The sequence below is a fragment of the Ostrea edulis genome, chromosome 9 (assembly GCF_947568905.1).
Source record: "Ostrea edulis chromosome 9, xbOstEdul1.1, whole genome shotgun sequence".
NCBI lineage: Eukaryota > Metazoa > Mollusca > Bivalvia > Ostreida > Ostreidae > Ostrea > Ostrea edulis.
This window is the reverse complement of record NC_079172.1, coordinates 67,551,275-67,574,394: the sequence shown is the minus strand read 5'-3', so window position 1 is coordinate 67,574,394 and position 23,120 is coordinate 67,551,275. Positions and strand designations below refer to the sequence as shown.

The 23,120-nt window shown below is 35.3% G+C and overlaps 1 protein-coding gene across 2 annotated transcripts; it reads left to right on the top strand.

Moving 5' to 3' along the window:
• Positions 1–927: 927 nt before the first annotated feature.
• Positions 928–22,191, top strand: LOC125658002 (scavenger receptor class F member 2-like). Of its 2 annotated transcripts, XM_048889013.2 has the most exons (9): positions 928–1,114; positions 1,800–1,858; positions 2,058–2,183; positions 4,855–4,900; positions 7,676–7,731; positions 8,038–8,175; positions 18,711–18,837; positions 20,035–20,063; positions 20,291–22,191. In XM_048889013.2, the coding sequence occupies exons 1-9, from the start codon at positions 1,026–1,028 to the stop codon at positions 21,382–21,384; spliced, it is 1,764 nt and encodes a 587-aa protein (XP_048744970.2). In that variant the 5' UTR covers positions 928–1,025; the 3' UTR covers positions 21,385–22,191. The 2 variants fall into 2 exon arrangements, with proteins under 2 accessions (XP_048744970.2, XP_048744971.2); XM_048889014.2 differs by lacking the exons at positions 4,855–4,900; positions 7,676–7,731; positions 8,038–8,175 and having other exon boundaries at positions 963–1,114.
• Positions 22,192–23,120: the final 929 nt, after the last annotated feature.

The following is a 23,120-nucleotide window of genomic DNA, read 5'->3' as shown; positions in this document are numbered from 1 at the left end:
TGTATGGCGTGTATTACAATAATGCATGGCGTGTATTACAATAATGTATGAAGTGTATTACAATAATGTATGGTGTGTATTACAACAATGTATGGCGTGTATTACAATAATGTAATCATGGTAAGGTTAAGATAATGAACAGTGATCAATCTCATAACTTCGATAAGGAATACAAAATTAAGAATTGGGGAAACACGGACTCCTAGATAAACTAGAGGTGGGATCAGGTGTGTAGGAGGAGTAAGCATCCCCTGTCGACCGGTCACACCCGCCATGTGCCCTACATCTTGATCAGGTAAACGGAGTAATCCGTAGTTGAAATCAGTGTGTGAAGAACGGCCTAACAAATGACGTGAAACACATCAGACAGCAGTAATGTATCTCGTATTTTAAAAACATTATGTTTTTTATGGGTAAAAGGTGAAATTGTCCCTCCCCCCCCCCCCCCCCCCCGGAAACCCATTACTGACCGAAGCGAAGGTGAATGCTTTTTCAAGGGGTGAGAATTTCACCTGCTATCCTACTAAAACTGCAATATTTTGTTTGTTATACTCAATGTTTTTGTCCCCAGTATATTCTAAACGATGAGTCGTACGCGCAAACATTATGCGCAGTCAATAATTATTATACTGTTACCGTCGTCATGCATTGTCAACCGTTGCTATGTACTGTTACCCGGAGGGTGTGGTTTATACCCGCAGTGGAGTAACAGTGCTTTCTAACATAAACAAATGTTTCTAAACCAATCCAATTCATCCAATATACATGAAAGTATAACAAATTACAATAATATAAAGTACGTATATTTTACTAAATGCTAAGCAACATAACCAAAGTCAGACGTTGAAGCACCCTTCTCTTGAACCATTTGTACGGAAACGGAAAGAGGATATAGCTTTCAGAAATTATAGAAAACACTTGAATTATTACTCATAGATTCTCCTTTCCTTGTGTGTTTATCTTTCAAATCTAAACATTTACATAAAACAATAGTGCGTGTTGACAGGAGTCTTTGTCGGCGGGCTATGTCTAACTTCGCTGTGTATTTATTATATTTAAGGACCTTCACTTATTTCGGCCAAACTATAAATCTTCAGTCAACAGGAATATGTTCGTAAGTACAAACATCTTTACCTCCATTAGGATAAAGTTGTGTGTTATGTCAACCAAATTGAGTCAGATACAATTTGTTTTCTGGAATGACTTTTTGTATTGCTTCTTGTGTTTTATGCAAACAGTAAGAAAAACATATACATATTTTACCTTTAATAGACAAAAATGATGTATATAGAGCTTTCTGTTATACTAATCAACATTTTACACGATTTCTGGGATATACTTGTACCTGAAAACTTCTTGGTGTGAAATAGGGACATACTAGTATACAGACCAGTATAAAGGAGGTTTAGAAAGAAAAATTGGAAAGAAAATACTTCACGTCCTAAAAACGGATTAAAAACGCAAACTAGCTATCCTTTCAAAGTCGTCATCAGATTGATTGATCTTGGCTACGGATGTTTCCGTTTGCTTGATCTGGATGTGGGGTTTACGGCGGGTGTAGCCGGTCGACTGGGGATGCTTACTCTTCCTGGACACCTAATGCCACCCCTAGCGTGCCCAGGGGTCCGGGTTTGCTCAACTCTTGATTTTGTTTTCCTCACATGAGTTATAAAATTGATCTCTGTTCATTATCTTCACTTTTTCATCAAAAGCTTACAAGTATGAAATAATCAAAATTTGGATATTTCCGTTAGTGGAGATTTTACCTATTCCTTTTTGCTATTTATACAATTTGACAGGAACTCAACCCCAGTCGTGTGCTGTAGTAATTATCATCTTGTCGGTAATGAATGTAAAGGTGAGTACAATCACAGAAAAGAGAAATTGTATGTACATCAACATTTACACGAATACCTAAATTGTTTAAAACATAAATCTAAACTGTTTGAAAAATAAAACCCACAGTGATATATCGGACACTTTTCAGTCTGTTTTTATATCTTTACTACGTCATTTTGTGTGTCTGACTTAACTCAGATTAATTTGAATTCTGATAGAATGTGACCTGGGATATTATGGCGACTGCTTGACGAAGTGTCCGGCTGGGCTGTATGGCAGTCTCTGTTTACAAAAGTGTTCATGTATACGAAAGCTGTGTAATCACGTGACAGGCTGCCCTGTTGGTAAGTTTCGGATGCTGCTTGGAAATGTCAACAAATGACTATGAAATTAAATGTCTTGAATTCCTTCAGTTGAGGTAACTGTAATTACCAGGTGTTATTAGAAGTAATCTATAATATAATTTCAATTTTTAAAAAAAATGAACACAGAAGTCCATGTGTGAGCGCTGTTGATGTATTCTGCACTGTATCTTCAGAACAAGATATGGCAAAACTGACAAGAAATATGTAACCATGCACATTTTATTTGATTTTATATTCTTATTGAAGCGATGTCAACTTTTGTGAAGCTACTGAAATGATTCTTTTGTACTTATACTAAATCTAAATAATTTACAGATATGAAAAATATACACCATCTAGACAACTGATATTTTTACACAATTTACATACAAAACACTCTTGAACATATTAGATAATGTAGAAATCTTATGAAATAGAACACAAAAAAAGAACAATGAAAAAGTGAAAATAGCGAACAGTGATCAACCAATAATGACTTTATTGCATCTAAATATCATTAATGTAAAACCAGACAAATCATGGGCGCCTGTTAAGTAATCGTAGTAGCTTGACATATTTTAAGAATAACCAGTTGACAATTTTTATCTAATAGAGAAAAAAGATGAAATTGATATCTTTGCTGATGATTCAGAGATAATTCGGGATAAGTGTATATTTTCCTCAATTCTAAGAACATCATTTTCTCATTGAATCGCATCATTTCAACTCTTTTTTATATGATATCATTTGTCTTCAATTAAGTTTTCATTCATGATCCACCTGAACAGTTGTAATTAGCATTGAACATTTATTTGATCTTGTAATCGATGATACTCCATTTATATCATGATTTTAAAAAATTGACAATTTTTTTTTTATAGTTGTAAATACATCCATCACAACTACATGTATGGTCCTAATAAAAAAAATTCTGAATGACATCAGACCACATGCTTATATCTCTTCCTTCAAATTATTTATCACATTGCATTATGAGTGGGAGAGATGTTTTATATATATATATATATATATATATATATATATATAAAATGCTATCAGATATATTCATAGTTTAACACAACTTCCTGTTGAAAGTGGGTTTGAAGTAAAATTAAAAATACCAGTATTTAGTTGTACAGCGATGCTCATACGAGCTCGCTTCAGACTAAAGGCCCTAACTGTTGAGAACATGACATACAATAAAACAAGTCCATGGTAACAACAATGAAAGAAGACATACTGTAGAAACTCCAACGAAATACAGAGTTATATTATTGTATTCTATCAGACTTAAGTATATCGTCAATGAGGAAGTTAATATTCATTATGGGCCAGATAATGCAGCCGCACAAATTTCAAATATTCTTACTTACTAGAGTATTTCCAAAGAAACACACGGAAATCTAAATTCTATTTATATATATTTTTCAAATCTTTTATTCGGGACCTATATATATGTTACTAATAAGGAATGATTCTACCGAAACAATAGAAATGATTTCTCATTTCCCCATGCGCATTTTCTAACACAACCTCAAATTGATCGGGCGCCACTGGGGCTGATAAATAGGACAGGATGACCGGCTTTAAGCCTATTATAAACGTTCTCTCTATACATAATCACAACGTTATCATATCTTATGCGTATTTAACAGGAACTGTCAATGTTTTATAGCTATTGCGCAATCATTTCAATTCGTGGGGGGTCAATATTCGTGGATAAGCAAAGTTTTGCTGGTTCATGGGGACGTAATTTCGTGGGTAATCGATACGATGTTACTAGGAGAGATAACTCTACTTGGTTTTACAAAAATTGTTCGAGGACACGTGTATTCGTGGGTAAGAGTGACCCACGAAATCCACGATTTTCAACCCCCACGAACAATGACGATTCCACAGTATATAAACATACTGTAAAAATTAAAAAAAATATATATATAAAAGAAATAGAAAAAAAAATATACAGGCAATATCAGCTTTCATGACTCTGATAAGGAATAAATTAAGAGTTGGACAAACACGGATCCCGGTTACACCAGAGGCGGGACCATGTGCCCAGAAGGAGCCCTATATCTTGACGAGGTAAACGGAGTAAAAGTTACTCAAAATACGTGTGTAAGGAAAGGCCTAACAATCGGTATTAAACACTCCAAAAACCATTTAGACCAATGACAGGTTGTATTGGCAAACCAAATCGTTAGACCGACCATAGAATTTGCGAAATGCTGACTTTAATCGAGACCTTTGGAACCCCGAAACATCAACTTGTTTGTCATTAGCCTGTTCCGATTTAAACACTGACCATACGCAGAACAAACTCTCGCGTATCGAATCAGTTGGGATATATAAACACCATATGCAGGTGATAATTGAATATTGCTACATAAATATGGGAAGTCGAACAGAAAGGACATCTGTAAAAATGTTTTATGTAATCATGTGCCAGTGGTTTCAAAATTATATGAATATTATATATGATATCAATCATTCCGCAATGAGGAAGTCCTAAATATAGCGTTTTAGCTGTGAAAGTTCATGTCCAATCTTGATAAAGTTATTTATAATAGTAGGAATAATTTCCTTATCCGTGTGTGATGGGTATTTGTTCACTGATACTCATCAATGTCTGTCTATATTGATATGTGTTTATATGGTTTTATCTGGGTTTTAGCTTCGGTACCAGTAGGAACAACAACTGCTAAAACTGGAAGTTGCCCGTAAGTACTGAAATATTGAGGAAAAAAATGATTATATTAAAACAAGTCAAATTAAAGACACTTAAAATGAGCTAAAATTACTTATTATTACGGGTCATATAAAATAGAATGTACTCTAGACAACTGGAAACTCCAGGCTTTTGTAATTGGAGTTCATCCGTTGTTTGTCTGTCTGTAAACTTCACACAGAATGGACCCTCTCAAGAAACACCAACAGGTCGTAGGGGACCATTAGCTGATAATAATCCTTTTCAGTGACCGGGAGGTAGGGGCTCATTTGCTGATAATAATCCTTTTCAGTGACCGGGAGGTTGATGATATTTCGAGCGTCAAACTTAAGACGTAATTATATCGCTTATGATGCTCTTTCGCCAAACGCTTGGCACTTAGAGGTAAGCGTCGCGGGTCTTTCGGGTTATATCTAGCAAACCGAGGTCCTGTGTCACGGCAGGCTTGATACAATAACGAACTCTTACAGCCCTAGGCGCCATATTAAAGGCTAAATTTGTGGTACGTTATGTAAAGTTGTTGACATCGTAAAATGACTGAAACAAACAAGAACCACTGGGTCAATACCAACCAAACTTGGCACAAAGCATTCTTTGGTAAAAAGAAACTTTTATTAGAACTTTTAACACACAACAGAAATATATTAAAGAAGTCTGTGACAATAGGATCACCATAAAGAAACACAGAAATGTTCGTGAAAACTTTAAGGAAGATGCAGGTTTGTTCAAGGAGTCACCCCCTACCACCACGAGGACTTCACAGCAGGAGTATAAAACCTAATATGAAATATATGCTTAGAAAATACCTTAAAATTGCTCAAGAACCTCAGGGGGACAACTTCATCAACTCTTCATGCAAGCATTCCCATTTTGTGTATATCAAACATTAATCCTGGGACTACGTTTATTATATCAAAGGGGTTTAAAGATTTTCACAAGAACTATGTAAGAAATTATTTGATTTATTTTCTTCAAACACCACAAAAGATGTAATTGGTCAAATTAGCATGCATTGCCAAGCAAACCAATGTAGTAAAAATTCCTTTTATTAAGTGAGGAAGTGGTTACAATATGGGTTGAAGGCTTTGTATAAGAATTTATCAAGGCACACAGTGGAGAATCCAGAAAATTTTCAAAGGGAAGGGTTACAACCCACCCATCTACTTTTTCCACTCATAAAATAAGATGTTCAAGAAGACGACTCAAAAATGACCATTTCTGTTTAAATTGTTCAACCAAAGTACAGTTGAAACTCCCGTAGCCCCTCCATATCACCAACCGGGACATTCTTTACAAATTTTCTTTTCAACAATTACAAGAGGACAAGTTTTGAATTTGCAATTTTCCATAAGTAACGTAGATTCAGATTCGTCCAAAACACAAGTCTCTGGGCCAGAAAAAGGCCATAATGGGGTTTACAGATTAACAGAAAAACTGTCATCGGAAAAAAGGTTTGGAAGTTTTACAGGAGGTAATAAAATTAGCCATGTCCTTCTTGACTTATTAATTTTTGACGAACAAGGGGAAGATGACACACACTAACTTAATATAGTAAACTAAGAATCCACAAAGTTGAGAATAGGACAAATGGGGATGTTTGGCAACGGAAGACCCCATGGAAACACCAGACGTAGGACCGGGTAGTTAGGAGTAGTAAACATCCCCCGTTGACCGGTCACATCCACCAGGAACCCTCTATATTGATCAGGTACACGGAGTAATCCGCAGTCAAAATCAGTATATAAAGAGAGATATTTACTAGGTTTTTCCCCTTCTTCTACCCATTTAGCCCACAATCCAACGATGTGACCTTGTAATTTTTCCTTCCTTACATTTTCAAGTTCAACCTGTCAGAAAAACGTTTGACAACATCCATACAACCTGCCATTGGGTCAAATGTTGTCTGAGGTGTTTCATACCAACTGTTTCGCCTTTCCTGACACACTAATTTTGACTACGGATTATTCCTATTACCTGATCAAGGTATAGGACTCAAGGCGGTTGTGATCGATCGACTGGGAATGCTTACCCCTACTAGGCACCTCTAGTTGATCAAGGGTTCGTGTTTGCCAACTCTTTATTTTGTATTCCTAATAGGAGTTATGAGATTGATTACTGTTCGTTTTCTTCACCGTTTTACTCAACCTAATGGCAGGTTGCATTTGCAAATAAGATTGCCTTCAAGATATATCAATTTTTTCTTTCATAAGAATTATTTTGAATGTTGTCATTAATTCCATTGATTTTGAGAGTTAAAATTTCAGTTCGTGCAATAAGTGAAAAACAATGGAAAAGTGAATATATCAATCTGATAATTCCCGCAAACAATACAAATTAATAGTAAGGCAAACACGGATCCTTGGACACACCAGAGGTGGGATCAGGTGTCTATGAAGATTATGTAAGCTTTGTCGACTGAGCATAACCTGCCCCGAGACCCATATCCTGATCAGGCAAACAGAGCAGTCCGTAGGCAAAATCAGTTTGTATAGAACGGCCTAACAATTGATATGAAAAGCGTCAGACAGCATTTTTCCCAATGACAGGTTGTATTTGTGAATAAATATTCATAACAACCATAGAATTTGCGAAGTGCTGACTTTAAAAGAACGAGTTAAATGTTCGCATTTTCATACAATCAGATTAAACTGAAATATTTCTAAACTGAACCCTCCTCCGGATAGCTCGATTCCCAATAGATTACTCTTACAACCTGAGTAAGTTATTTTGATTTTGAATTGTAAATTTTTCGGATTTTGTTTTTAAGGGATAACGACAACGGATGCTGTCTTAACTATTACAGGGATGGTAACAAATGCAGAGGTATTTAAAATCAGATATCACTCTTCGTTATTTGCACCTTTCATTTGAAAACACCTCAAGCTTCATTGATATGAATTACGTACATGTGTTGAAATGAGAAGAAATACACATGTATGCATAATAATGGTTATTCGAAGCATTTATTTTTTATAAAACGGTCGTGATGAGTAGTCCCCACTATATTATTTTCATGTTTGATTTGCTTATTTTAAAGAGCTCCATACCATAAGCAATAACAAATCTATCTGCACTAAAATATTTGATTTCAAAATCGTGACCTAAAAATGGTATTGTGTTTTCTTTCAGAGTGTCCATCGGGATATTTTGATTACAATTGTTCTCAAATATGTCCACCAGGTTTTTATGGAAAAAAGTGTATCTCAGAATGTGAAACTTGTAACATATCCCTCTGTGATCATGTCAATGGATGTACCGATGTGACAGGTATGAATTCCTAGATAAAGATCAAGAAATAGGGTATTTTAAAATGGCTGTTTTCATGTTTTAATGTACAGATTTTATTTACTAGTAACTACCTTGTGTGAGAATTCCTTTTCACATATAACTATATTGTGTGTAATTTTTAATATTTAGACTTTTTTAAAACAAGAAATATATATTAGATAATTTTAAGGACATCAGCAATAAAGTTTTACATAATAATGATAATGTGTAGTTTATTGTAGTACTGTAGATTCTTAAATATATGCGAGGAAGTTATCATTGCACAATTTCGCGAGAAACATCACTCGCGAAAAAATATTTCTCGCTTTTATTTTTATATTGCTAAAATACATGCAAAACACTTGATCAACAGACCTCTCGCGAATTTATTTTCTCGCGATTTGACGTCCATGAGTCATTTCGCGATAAGTACTCGTAAAATAAGGAATCTACAATATTACCTTGTTTGAGAATTCCTTTCTGACATAATTGTGTGTAATTTTGAATATCAAGACTTTTATCTTTTATTTCCCTGTAAACATCAACAACAAAGTATTACATAATGATGATAATAGTTTATTTGAAGACGTTCATTTGATTGGTGCAGGGCTTTAGCACACCACTGTACACATGTTTATTGTTAAACGTTCATTTGATTGGTGCAGGGCTTTAGCACACCACTGTACACATATTTATTGTTAAACGTTCATTTGATTGGTGCTGGGCTTTAGCACACCAGTGTACACATGTTTATTGTTAAACGTTCATTTGATTGGTGCAGGGCTTTAGTGCACATGACACGAAACATATATCGATTCGATATATCCCCATGAAGACACCACAGAGTCCTCCACATCTGCTTCGTATCTAGATATTTTATTGAAAATGGATATCAACGGCAAACTAATAACTCAACGTTATCATAAACGGGATGATTTCAGCTTCTCCATCGTCAACTTCCCATATTTATGTAGCAATATTCCATTATCACCTGCATATGGTGTTTATATCGCTCAAATGATTCGATACGTAAGAGCTTGTTCTAGTTTGCACATGTAACCTATCGTTGGGTCAAATGCTGTTTGGAATGTTTCATACCGATTGTTATGCCGTTTTTGGCACACTGATTTTAACTACGGATTGTTCCGTTTACCTGATCAAGACATAGGGCTCATGGCGGGTGTGGTCGGTCGACAGGGGATGATTACTCCTCGTGGGCACCTGATCCCACGTCTGGTATGTCCAGGGGTCCGTGTTTACCCAACTCTCTACTTTGTATTGCTTATAGGAGTTATGAGATTGATCCCTGTTTGTTATCTTCACCATTATCGGAGTTATGAGATTGATCACTGTTTGTTATCGTCACCTTTTCCTTATAGGAGTTATGAGATTGATCACTGTTCATTATCTTCACCTTTATAGGAGTTATGAGATTGATCACTGTTTGTTATCGTCACTTTTATAGGAGTTATGAGATTGATCACTGTTCATTATCGTCACCTTTATAGGAGTTATGAGATTGATCACTGTTTGTTATTGTCACCTTTATAGGAGTTATGAGATTGATCACTGTTCGTTATCTTTACCTTTATAGGAGTTATGAGATTGATTACTGTTTGTTATCGTCACCTTTATAGGATTTATGAGATTGATCACTTTTCGTTATCTTTACCTTTATGGGAGTTATGAGATTGATCACTGTTTGTTATATTTACCTTTATAAGAGTTATGAGATTGATCACTGTTCGTTATCTTTACCTTTATAGGAGTTATGAGATTGATCACTGTTCGTTATCTTTACCTTTATAGGAGGTATGAGATTGATCAATGTTCGTTATCTTTACCTTTATAGGAGTTATGAGATTGATCATTGTTCGTTATCGTCACCTCTATAGGAGTTATGAGATTGATCACTGTTCGTTATCTTTACCTTTATAGGAGTTATGAGATTGATCACTGTTGATTATCGTCACCTTTATAGGAGTTATGAGATTGATCACTGTTCGTTATCTTTACCTTTTTAGGAGTTATGAGATTGATCACTGTTCGTTATCTTTACCTTTATACACTCTAAAAACAATGTTTAGGTTTGGAACACTTTTTAAACGTGTTTAGGATTGTGCTTATATCCTAAACGCGAAGTGTAATAAACATGTTCTACCCTAAACATGTTCAGACTGAGAACATGTTTAGCTATGCAAAAATACAGTATCTAAACACAAAATAACATGCTAAACACTTGCTAAACACAATCCTAAACGTCTAAACACAATCCTAAACGTCTATGCGTTTAGGTTTTGAACATGATAAGCTTAGTAACATTGTTGACATCAGTTTTACAGTCTTCATGTAGAATATTCCTGTCTTCTGTAAATGAAATTCGAATTGCAGAAAAAATTGCATGTCAGAATTGCCATACTTCAAACTGCTATAGTGTACCAGGCCCCGATAGTGACCATAGTGTACATCATACGCAGTATTGTAAGTATACACTGTCGAGGTCGATATCCAAAATTGATGGAACCATTAGAAGAGCCGTCTATGGGCTTCAATCCTTTCCTGTTGGAAATGAGCAGAGTTTAGGAGTATCCAGAAAATTTTGATCTGGAATTCCATTTCAACTTGAACAGATCTGGACACATACATATAGAATTTAAAAAAAAAAATAGTGTAATTCATTGTCTCTGGTATTAGACGTGGCTTTAGTGTTAATTTAAACCAATGCATCACTCTTACTTTGCATTGGAACAAAATTCATTTAAATCTTGTGAAATAGAACATCAGTTGCAATTGATGCCCCCCCTTTTTTTTTAATTCAACATGTGACAGTGCCTGTTATGTGAAAACTAGCATATCAAAGACAAAAAAATGTTGAAATTGTACTTGCGGGATGATATTTAACCATGTATAGTTTACTTCTTATATGTGCATAAGTGATTTTTAATGGTTTTGTCTTTAACATGTATCGCGGAAATGTCAACCGTGTTGTTTCGGCAATTAGAATATAGAAATAGAGTTATCGGACTTGCAATGTAATTTGAGAAGAACCGCGCAAACCCGCATTGTTCGATTTGAAACATCATGGATCCCATAGACACAGTTTGTAATACAGTTAATGATTCTACAACCCAGCAGCTTGTAGAAGTTCTGCAAAATGCAAATCAATTTGCCATTGCAACAGCAGTTGGAGGTTTGTATCAGCACATCCCGCTATAAGCAGAAAATGACGTCCATGGGGGTCTTTCCACGCAAACACATTTCCAACCTCCATTGTAATTAATATATATATATATATATATCCAACACACACACACACACACAAAAAGAGGCAATATTAAAGATGTGAAGGAATATTTGATTTGTGTCACTTGATTTATTCAACTTGATTCCTGTTATTTATTTTGCCAAATTGGGTTGGGGGGGGGGGGGGGGGGGGGGGGGGTTCTAGCAGTGCTCAACATTCACACTTGTCCGTTACCAGAGGAAATTTTGGTCGGAAAAGTAAAAGTTTTGTTTATTTCCATTATCACATAAGCATGACATGCTTGGTAACAAGTTTTCTTTAAATGATTAATTTGTATTTGGTTCCTGTTTAACACTATGAATAGCATTTAATAATACCAGAGAAAACTTATCTTTATCATATTAATTCTTTGACGAAATATTACTGTGAGATGAAATGTTCATATTACCTTAATTAAAAAGTGAAAATAAAATGTACAAAGAAATATTGGTAACCTGGTTTGTATCAATTTCCTTTTTCCTTTTCACATAGTCAAATCTATGTTTCAGACATTTCTTCATTTTGATTTTTTGTATTTTAGGTCAAAAACCCAGTGCTGACCACAAAAGCCTCAAGTCCTCCAAGGGCAGTGATCCTGCAGAATGAGGATGGCACAGTCAACAGTTGCTATCTTGTTGGTGACAAACTTGAGTTTAGAGTTGGGAAAGACATTAAAGAGTTATTACAGTTTCTGTTAATGATTTACTATGTTTTTGATATGAACTATCCAAAGTGTTACCAACTGTTGGGCTTCCTGCAAGTTGCCCTATTTCAGGATAGTGCTCTAGATTTAGCAAGTTTGAAAAAGAATATGTAGACAAAAGAGATTCAGCAAATGTTTAATTAATTTACACAGTAATGAAGATCTGTATTGGCCACTCTAGATCAATTCCTAGGTAATCAGATTTCCCGCTTGTTTGAATTTGCCAAGAATTTTTTTTTCTCCCGCGTCAGGTCTGGTGTCTCCTGGTTTTTTGGAAGCAGTTGTGTTTTCGAAATGAATTTGGCATTCAGATGAATAATATTGATTCATTTTCATTTCATAAGTTTCAAATATGTATTTTATATTACAATTATTACTTTTTATGGAAATTACTCTCATTGTTAAACTAATAATCCAACATATATATGGTTGAATTCTTTGATTTAACAAACAAGAAATTAATTTGGAGTGGCCTTACCTTTATACTTTGATTTAAATTACAAGACATTGTTCAATTTTTGCCACTTTTTCCTAGCTGTTTTATATGTCATTTTTGTTTATCTCCCACATTTGAATCCCATATGATTTGTAAGTTTGTTGTAATGATTAGAGTAGTATCATTAGGATAACAGAGGCTAGTGTATTTTTTTTTTATATAGCATTAAGAATTTAAGAGAAAACCAGGGGCTTATGGTTTACCGGTACTCAGTTTTAGTAAATGTATGGATATTTCTTATTTTGACAATAATTTTAAACAAAAAATTCATAAAAATGATTGTGAAATTATGTGAATCATTGTCCAATTTTCTTTCTGAAAATTTCAGTTGAAAAAGATAGAAATGTTTATGTTACACCATACCCCTTTATGTTGTCCATATTTTTTGTATACAAATCATGCATGTCAGACAGCCATATGACCTTTGTAATTTTTTTTTTTTGTATGATGTTGAATTTACATGTTCTGTATGTTGTATCATGTTTGAGAAATTCATATTATTTAGTTTTATGTAGTGAGAATTTTATTTTATCTTTTTTCATAACTGTTTGCAAATGTGTCTTGCAAACACACATGTACAGTATGTACACTGTTTGAATAATGAAATTCTTTGTGCATTTCTTATCTGCTTTTGTAGAGAAACAATTGTATCAAACAATAAATTGAAATGCATTTGGATCAGTGAAAATAGCATACAAAAGTAACATCCAATTTTTAGCTCACCTGAGCTGAAAGCTCAAGTGAGCTTTTCTGATCACCCGTATTCCGGCGTCCGTCCGTCCGTCTGTACACTTTTCACATTTTCAACTTCTTCTCAACAACCACTGAGCCAATTTCAACCAAAGTTGGCAAAAAACATTCTTAGGTAAAGGGAATTCTAAATTGTTAAAATAAAGGGCCAGGCCACCATCCAAGGGGAGATAATCAAGAAAAGGTAAAAATAGGGTAGGGTCATTAAAAAATCTTCTTCTCAAGAACCACTGGGCCAGAAAAGATGAAATTTATAGATAAACTTTATTAGGTAGTGCAAATTCTAAATTGTTAATATCATGGCCCCCGGGCGTCGGATGGGGCCACAATAGGGGATCAAAGTTTTACATACAAATATATAGGGAAAATATTTAAAAATCTTCTTTTCAAGAACCACTGAGCCAGAAAAGCTGAGATTTATATGAAAGCTTCCTTATATAATGCAGATTTTAAATTGTTAAAATCATGGCCCCCGGGGGTCGGATGGGGCCACAATAGGGGATCAAAGTTTTACATACAAATAGGGAAAATCTTTAAAAATCTTCTTCTGAAGAACCACTGAGCCAGAAAAGCTAAGATTTATATGAAAGCTTCCTTATATAATGCAGATTCTAAATTGTTAAAATCATGGCCCCCGGGCGTCGGATGGGGCCACAATAGGGGATCAAAGTTTTACATACAAATATATAGGAAAACTCTTTAAAAATCTTCTTCTCAAGAACCACTGAGCCAGAAAAGCTAAGATTTATATGAAAGCTTTCTGATATAGTGCAAATTCTAAATTGTTAAAATCATGGCCCCCGGGTGTCGGATGGGGCCACAATAGGGGATCAAAGTTTTACATACAAATATATAGGAAAAATCTTTAAAAATCTTCTTCTCAAGAACCACTGAGCCAGAAAAGCTAAGATTTATATGAAAGCTTTCTGATATAGTGCAAATTCTAAATTGTTAAAATCATGGCCCCCGGGCGTCGGATGGGGCCACAATAGGGGATCAAAGTTTTACATACAAATATATAGGAAAAATCTTCTTCCCAAGAACCACTAAGCCAGAAAAGCTGAGATTTATATGAAAGCTTCCTGATATAGTACAGATTCTAAATTGTTAAAATTATGGCCCCCGGGGGTCGGATGGGGCCACAATAAGGGGTCAAAGTTTTACATACAAATATAGAGGAAAAATCTTCTTCCCAAGAACCACTGAACCAGAAAAGCTGAGATTTATACGAAAGCTTCCTGATATAGTACATATTCTAAATTGTTAAAATCAAGGCCCCCGGGGATCGGATGGGGCCACAATAGGGGGTCAAAGTTTGTTTTCTTTTGTTGTTGTTTTTTTTTTCGGTTTTTTTTTTTTTTTATGTATAGTGCAGATTCAAGTTTGTTAAAATCATGGATCCCGGGGATTGGATGGGGCCTTAAGGGGGGCATCAAAGTTTTACATACAAATTTATAGGAAAAATCTTTTAAAATCTTCTTCTCAAGAACTACTGAGCCAGAAAAGCTGAGGTTTATATGAAAGCTTCCTGATATAGAGCAGATTAGAAATTGTTAAGATCATGGCCCCCGGGGGTCGGATGGGGCCACAATAGGGGGTCAAAGTTTTACATACAAATATATAGGAAAAATCTTTAAAAATCTTCTTCCCAGAACCACTAAGCCAGAAAAGCTGAGATTTATATGAAAGCTTTCTGATTCAGGTTTGTTAAAATCATGCCCCTCTGGGGTAGGATGGGGCCACAATAGGGGATCAAAGTTTTACATACAAATATATAGGGAAAATCTTTAAAAATCTTCTTCTCAAGAACCATTGGGCCAAAGAAGTTCACATTTACATGAAAGCTTTCTGACATAGTGTAGATTCAAGTTTGCAAAAACCATGGCCTCCAGGGGTAGGTTTGGGGCCATAATAGGGACTACGGTTTTACATGCAAATATATATAGAAAGTCTTCTGATATGGACCAAAGTTACTCAGGTGAGCGATGTGGCCCATGGGCCTCTTGTTTATAGGTTTTTTTCCGTTTGAATTTGATATCATACTTTACTTTTTCATAAGTAAGCATGTGTGATAACAGAATAGTTTTTTGTGGCAGTGTCTGGTTGTTTGGGGGAAAATGTCTGAAACTCAAAATACATTTGTATTGCAAAATTAATGCTTTAGCAAAAACATATGACTAGTTGCAGTTGTTTTTTTTGTTGTTTTTTTTTTTTTTTTTTTTGCATTTTGGGAATGTAATTGACTTGGTTGTGGATAAGATGTTTTCCTCTTAAGGTAAATAGATCGTCATTTAACTTCAGTACAAGATATAAAGTATCCATTGAGACAAATGATAATTTGTGTATTTTTAATTTACTTATTTTTTATTCAATGTTTACCTTGAACACTGCATGCCTGTATATAGTTCATATCTATAATCTGTTAATGTCTGTTGATGTTTTTCATGATATTTTGACCATTGAAAAATCCTTCAAAAAATTCTGAAGAAACTAAATCAAAATTAAGATAATTAAGATTTATATAAACATATATAATGTTTGTTGTTTGGTAGTGCCTTTTTGGCGGGTGTACAGTACATTGCATTATGACATTATTTGCACCTTTGTGGTTAAATTTGATAACTTTTTTATGAATAATGAAGGATCAAAGGAATTAAGTTTTATTGAACACTTAGTCGATACATAGAAAAATCTGTTATTGTTGTTAAAAAGAGATTTGATATTCTTCAAATAATTTAAATGATTCACTGTTTTTTGATTGCAGTAGACCAGTTTTATTCTAGTTTGTAGTAAACCAACATTAATGTACAGTGCTTAAGTTTGAAATTTCATTTTAATTGTGTGTCAAATGAAGTCATAATTTAGATGCATTTCTTATGTGTAAAGAACATCATTATTTTGATCAAATATAAAGTTGTTTGTATATATAGGGGCAAAACAGAAGTATGTCATAAATATTCTTTCATATAAGAATTTAAACATCATTGAAAAATATACGGGTAGTACATGCATTTTGTATTTGCGCTATTGTTCTGTTTATTTGATGCCTCTTCAAAAAGTTTTTTATAGAATGAAATTACTTGTTGTTAGACCCACACATGGTTTTTTCTTTTAATATATATTCCCATGAAAATTGAAGAGATAAGTTTAACATTGGTATTTTTGTCCAATAGAATGAGTTGCATATAAATGATGAAAAAAATATTCTGTTGGTCTTATGGTTGAATTTCCCTCTGGCTTATCTATTGAGGAAATCTTAAGGAAATATGTCTAATAAAAGGGATATTCTTGCTAGATTTTGCAATGTTATTCTCCTATGATAGAAGAGAAAGCTACTATTTAAGACTCTTTAATGCTGCGGATTGAGTTTTAAATAGAAGGTTAGCAAATCATTTTGTAATTGAGACAAAGTCAAAACCTAAATACAAGGAGAACTAAACGTGTTCAAAACCTAAACATAATAAGGGTTAAACATGTTCTATACCTAAACATAAAAAGAATTAAACATGTTCAAAACCTAAACATAAAAAGAATTAAACATGTTCAAAACCTAAACACAAAGAGATTTAAACATGTTCAAAACCTAAACACATTGGGTTGAACATGTTCAAAACCTAAACGTAAAAAGTGTTAAACATGTTTAAAACCTAAACACAAAAGGTGTTAAACATGTTTAGATTTAGATCGCGTTCAAAACTGTACACAAGAAATGTGTTTAACTTTGTGTTTAGGATCTAAACACCATTTTTAGAGTGTAGGAGTTATGAGATTGATCACTGTTGATTATCGTCATCTTTTCCTTATAGGATTTATGAGATTGATCACTGTTTGTTATCGTCACCTTTTCATTTGGTAGTTTCTCCACATACAGTAATTTGTATGTTACCATTTGTTACGGACTTTATCACCATGGTTGTATGTTGAACGCTGATTTGAGATGCACACTGAACTGATACCACATACATTCTGAATAGAAAAGTCTTAAAGTAGGTCATGGTGCACCAACGCACCTGACATGTGAACTGATTATGTATTTCTCTGAGAGGGAGGGGGGGGGGTTGTGACAAAATGTTGTGCAGTATCTGTATCTATGATAAGAAAAAGTCCAGGAAACTAATTGACCTACCTTTAGCCCTAAAGTAGGTCATGGTGCACCAATTAGCTTGAAATGAGAACTTATTGTGTAAATCTTTGAGAGGGACATTGTAACAAAATGCCAATGCAATATCTGTATCAAGAACGGAAAAAATCTACAAAATTGTCTTGCCTACTTTTTTCCTAAAGTAGATCATGGGGCACCAATCCCGCAGAAATGCAAACTGAACTTGTATTCCTCCAAGAGGGAGCTTTTGACTACATTTCAAGGCAATATCAGTATCCGTAATGGAAAAAAGGTCTGGAAAAATTTTTGACTTATTTTTAGCCCAAAAGTAGGTCAAAGACAGACCGATCCAGCTGAAATGCAAACTAGACTTGTATTTCTTCAAGAGGAAGCCTGTGACTAAATTTCCCGGCAATATCTGTATCCAACCAAAAAAAGTCCAGAAAAATGTTTGACCTACTTTTTAGCCCTAATGTAGGTCACGGACGGACAAGCCAATCCAGCTGAAATGCAAACTGAACTTGTATTAATCTGAGAGAAAGTTTCTGATTAAATGTCAGGGCAATATCTCTATCCGTAACAAAATAATAAAGTCCGGAAAACTGCTTATAGCCCTTAAAAAGCCAAGGTGCACCAATCCAGCTGAAATGTAAACTCACACTTACGCTTTTTGAGGGAGAAATTATGATCAAATTCCAAAGTGTTACATGCATCCGTTACGGAAAAAAGTACGGTAAACATGACCCCAGACGGACAGACAGACGGACGGACAGCGCATAACATAATACGTACCGTCTAACGACGGGCGTATAAAAATCAATCCTTAGAAACGAAGCTATATTGTACAATTCGGAAAATGTTCTACCAAACTCTACATTTAAAAGAAAATATTTTCTGCTCTAAAGGAGAAACCTCAGGCGTATTGTGCCACAAAACACGCGAGAAGTCAAATTAGGATTCTCAAAAATTCCAAAGGATTTTTAGCAAATTCGAAATAACAAGACTGTTTCCTATAACTCAACAGCATCAAAAACATCGTCTTCTCAACTCTGCACACCGCCATATCTTATGATAAATGAAGGACTAGGGATTTTCATATCAGAGACAGCTGTTTCGTCCATAAAAGTGAAACTGGAAAATATCCATGTGTGGAAATCACTTTGGTAGGCATAATTGGAATTGGTATTTCTTATCTTTGTAGCAAACAACTCTAGTCCCGGCAACTCCTTGCAGATATCAGTCACTGTCGCGGTGGTTGTCGTTCCTCCCGTTACGTTTGTTGTAATTACAGCCAGTATAGTGGGAGTCATCTGTCTTTGTAAGCGAAGGTTCGTACGTCCAAGTTGTTACTCTTCTACAACACGGAGGCAAGTGACCAATGCACTTAACGAAAGAAATCTTATTGCAGCGTCGTTACGGAAGTGATTTAACTATAAAAACTATGCATTAGGAATGGATGTATATTGATGTAATCGTAAATGGAAAAGAGATTTAAATGCAATTCCATTGATTGAAATTATATGCATATTTATGAATCATTGTCAAAACATAGGAACAAATGGTTTCTTCAGTTTCTAATATTTTACAGAACAGGCATTGCTGCTGGAGTAAGGTCATATGCAACATTTCTGATATTTGTTTTTTAAATTATATTTTCATCTCAGTGGTTAGATTACCTAATTAGTTTTTACAAGGGTCCTAAGACCAATCCCTGATTAACCCAAATATTTTCCTCCGTTTCCTTTCTACAATAGCTTAGTAATGGCACTAAATACAACTTTCTGTAATACACAAGAGCTGACTTTAAACTTTTACTTGCCACAGCCAGGAACTATCCAAATATGCTAATACGAAATCAGCCCTGGTTATATAACCCCAAGCAATTTGTAGAAACAAGATAGGTTGCAAGTGAATTGTACCCGAAACGTTACGAAAAAAAATATCTACTTGGTAGGCTACTGACAAACAAGTTAATGGTGCAAGGGTTTTAACAGTCTCGTTTAAAGTCAGCATTTCGCTAATTCTAAGGTTTTATAAGAATCTACTTTGCCAATACAACCTATCATTTGGTCAAATGCTGTGTGACTTGTTTCATACTGATTGTTCGGCCGTTCTTGGCACACTGATTTTGACTACGGATAACTCCGTTTACCTGATGAAGATACAGGGCTCACGGCGGGTGTGACCGGTCGACAGGGGATGCTTACTCCTCCTAGGCACCAGATCCCACCTCTGGTATATCCAGAGGAGTTTGCCCAACTCTCTATTTTGTATTGCTTATAGGGGTTATGAGATTGATCGCTGTTCGTTATCTTCACCTTTCATCGAGAAACGTTGCATATGATTTTAATGCAAAATCATTTGAGAAATAAATGTGTTTGAATATAATATTTTATATTTCTGTTAATGATAATTAACAGTACCTCGTGAATATCTTAAGGTTTTGTACATGATACAATCATGACTAAGCAGCCATATTAATATACATCTTTGGAATATATGACATATATGAACATTTTTTACAGGAAGATCTACGAACCGAAACACATCAACAGTAAGTCAACATATTTGCTTTCGTTTTAAACGATTTTTGTATTTTAGGAAAATGGGTGTACTATATTTCGTATATTTGAGATTATTGTACATATCTTATTCTAAAGGAAGATACACATTGCCATGCGTTTTGAGATCTATATGTGTACATGTATGTACACGCTGTGTTATTAAACTTAAAACTTTGGAATACTAGTACCAAATATTTTGAATGTCTTTCTTTTGCAGATGCCTCTCAGAGACAATCTTCCCGTAGAGAAGATCGATCAGAGCACACATCGAATCATCCCCCACAGCCATCTCCATGTCAACAGGAAATGCCAGGGGCGACAATTGAATTATACGACGATAATGCTGAGAATCCCTATGCTCAAATATCTGATACCGCGAGACTTTTACCCAGAACGAAACACTGTGCAAAAGAGGTGAGCATTCCAACGGCCCCATTAATGAAGGATGAGACCCAGGGACGTGATCCGTATGATATACTTAGTTTAAAAGTGAAGGGCAGGGGACATTCAGAAATGACGTTTGATTCACACACCAAGGACACAGGATGGCCAAGAGTCAATGGGATTTGTCCTGATGTTACATCGACAACCACCAACAGGCATGGACTACCGCCTCCTCCAATAAGATATCCAATACCTAATGCACGTACAAGTTTCCTTTTCCCAGGGTCGTCGTCAGATGAATCATCAGGTTATGTACCGTACAATAGTTGCAAAACTACAGGTAGGTCGAGCGAAGCGGAAGTTGAGGAACTTCCTCTCCCCCCGCCACCTCCAACATTTGTATCTGGGAACAATGCCAAACCCCCAAAAGGAAGAAAACCACATCCGCCACCAAGAAAACTACTGAAAGATTCGCCTGTCTGCAGGACCGACGATCAAGGAGGAAGCCAAACTGAACACGAAGGTATAGTGAATTTACGACACCAAAATGAAATGCATGATGAAGCAGAAAATGTAACTATGAAGACGAGAACCAGTTTCTTTACGCAAAACAACATATTCAAGAAAGGTCCGTCGTTGAAAATGTTACTAACAAAAGACAGGATCAACAAACGAAAATCAAATGGCAAATCCTATAATTTATCCGGCTTGTTAAACGTGGAGGAAATGCCCCCTCCTGACCTCAACAACGACGTGGAATCAAGTCATGTCTCTGGGGAACAACTTCCATGTGCCGAAAATCAAACTAACGTCTTACGGAAATGCCAGACAGCCCTGAAGACTAAGATGAATAGAATTAGTGCGTTACGGTTTGCAAACGGCACACTGGGGAATCTCCGATACAGCTTCGCACGACCTACAAATTAACAAAGAATTCAAACTTTGTGATAAGCTTCTCAATGTGTGACACCAAAGTCCGGACTGATGAGTAACATTTTCACATGTCTAACGATACTTTACGTGTACCATTACTTTAATACTATGTGCGTTTGAACAGAATTGCTCTGTAATCCAAACTGTGAAGTATTTTAGCTCACCTGATTCGAAGGTTCGTTGAGCTTATCATATGGTCGTAGGATGACGTGTGTCGTATGGATACGCGTTTAGTAATATGGGTCATATCTTTGAAATGTTTTGACCTATTGTTTTAAACTTTGTTCCATAACACTGTGTGACTAATGGCTCTAGCATGCAACAAAACGAAGGAAGCAGCTTCTAATGAAAGGGAGATAAGTAGTGATTGCTAAAAAATCTTTTGAACTGCATTTTGACCAAACGGATACCGAAACATCGCTATGATAATGTAAATGATTGTTCATGAAGATACCCCCAGGGTGAAGGGCGTGGTTTTATGGGCACTTGAATTCTGGAAATTTTCTATTTCCTTCTTAAAGCAATACTAGCTCTCATTTTAACGTCAAAAACTTTTGTTGCAAAATTGTGATTTACTATTTCAATGACCAAAAAAAATCAAAGTAATGAACGTACTGAAAGACGGGGTCAAATTATCCGATGCATAACTTTAAGAAATGGTGCAGTTATGCTAATATGACAATTCATATGAAAACTCTACAGACAAATACTTTAATTAGACATAGGTCTTGAATTCGCAGATTTACGTACAACTTCCTATTCGTGTTTTTGATATAATAAAAGAAATGTTCAAAATCGAAATTTTCTTGAAGTCTGTTCCTTTTTAGCTCACCTGAGCTAAAAGCTCAAGTGAGCTTTTCTGATCACCCGTATTCTGGCGTCCGTCCGTCTGTCCGTCCGTCTGCCCGTCTGTAAACTTTTAACATTTTTACTTCTTCTCAAAAACCACTGGGCCAATTTCAACCAAAGTTGACACAAAGCATCCTTAGGTAAAGGGAATTCTAAATTGTTAAAATAAAGGGCCAGGCCACCTTCCAAGGGGAGATAATCAAGAAAAGGTAAAAATTAGGGTAGGGTCATTAAAAAATCTTCTTCTCAAGAATCACTGGGCTAGAAAAGATGAAATTTATAGATAAGCTTTATTAGGTAGTGCATATTTTAAATTGTTAAAATCCTGGCCCCCGGGGGTCGGATGGGGTCACAATAGGGGATCAAAGTTTTACATACAAATATATAGGAAAAATCTTTAAAAATCTTCTTCTCAAGAACCACTGAGCCAGAAAAGCTGAGATTTACATGAAAGCTTCCTGATATAGTACAGATTCTAAATTGTTAAAATCCTGGCCCCCGGGGATTGGATGGGGCTACAATAGGGGATCAAAGTTTTACATACAAATATATAGGAAAAATCTTTAAAAAATCTTCTTCTCAAGAACCACTGTGCCAGAAAAGCTGAGATTTATATGAAAGCTTCCTGATATAGTACAAATTCTAAATTGTTAAAATCCTGGCCCCCGGGGATTGGATGGGGCTACAATAGGGGATCAAAGTTTTACATACAAATATATAGGAAAAATCTTTAAAAATCTTCTTCTCAAGAACCACTAAGCCGGAAAAGCAGATATTTACATGAAAGCTTTCTGACATAGTGCAGGTTCAAGTTTGTTCAAATCATGGCCCCCTGTTGTAAGATGGGGTCACAATAGGGGATCAAAGTTTTACATCCAAAT

Coding starts and splice junctions, on each gene's coding strand:
- LOC125658002 (XM_048889013.2), top strand. CDS start 1,026: ATGTCTAACTTCGCTGTGTATTTATTATATTTAAGGACCTTCACTTAT. Junction 4,901..7,675: donor GCTAAAACTGGAAGTTGCCC/GTAAGTACTGAA, acceptor TTTGTTTTTAAG/GGATAACGACAACGGATGCT. Junction 20,064..20,290: donor CGAACCGAAACACATCAACA/GTAAGTCAACAT, acceptor TTTCTTTTGCAG/ATGCCTCTCAGAGACAATCT.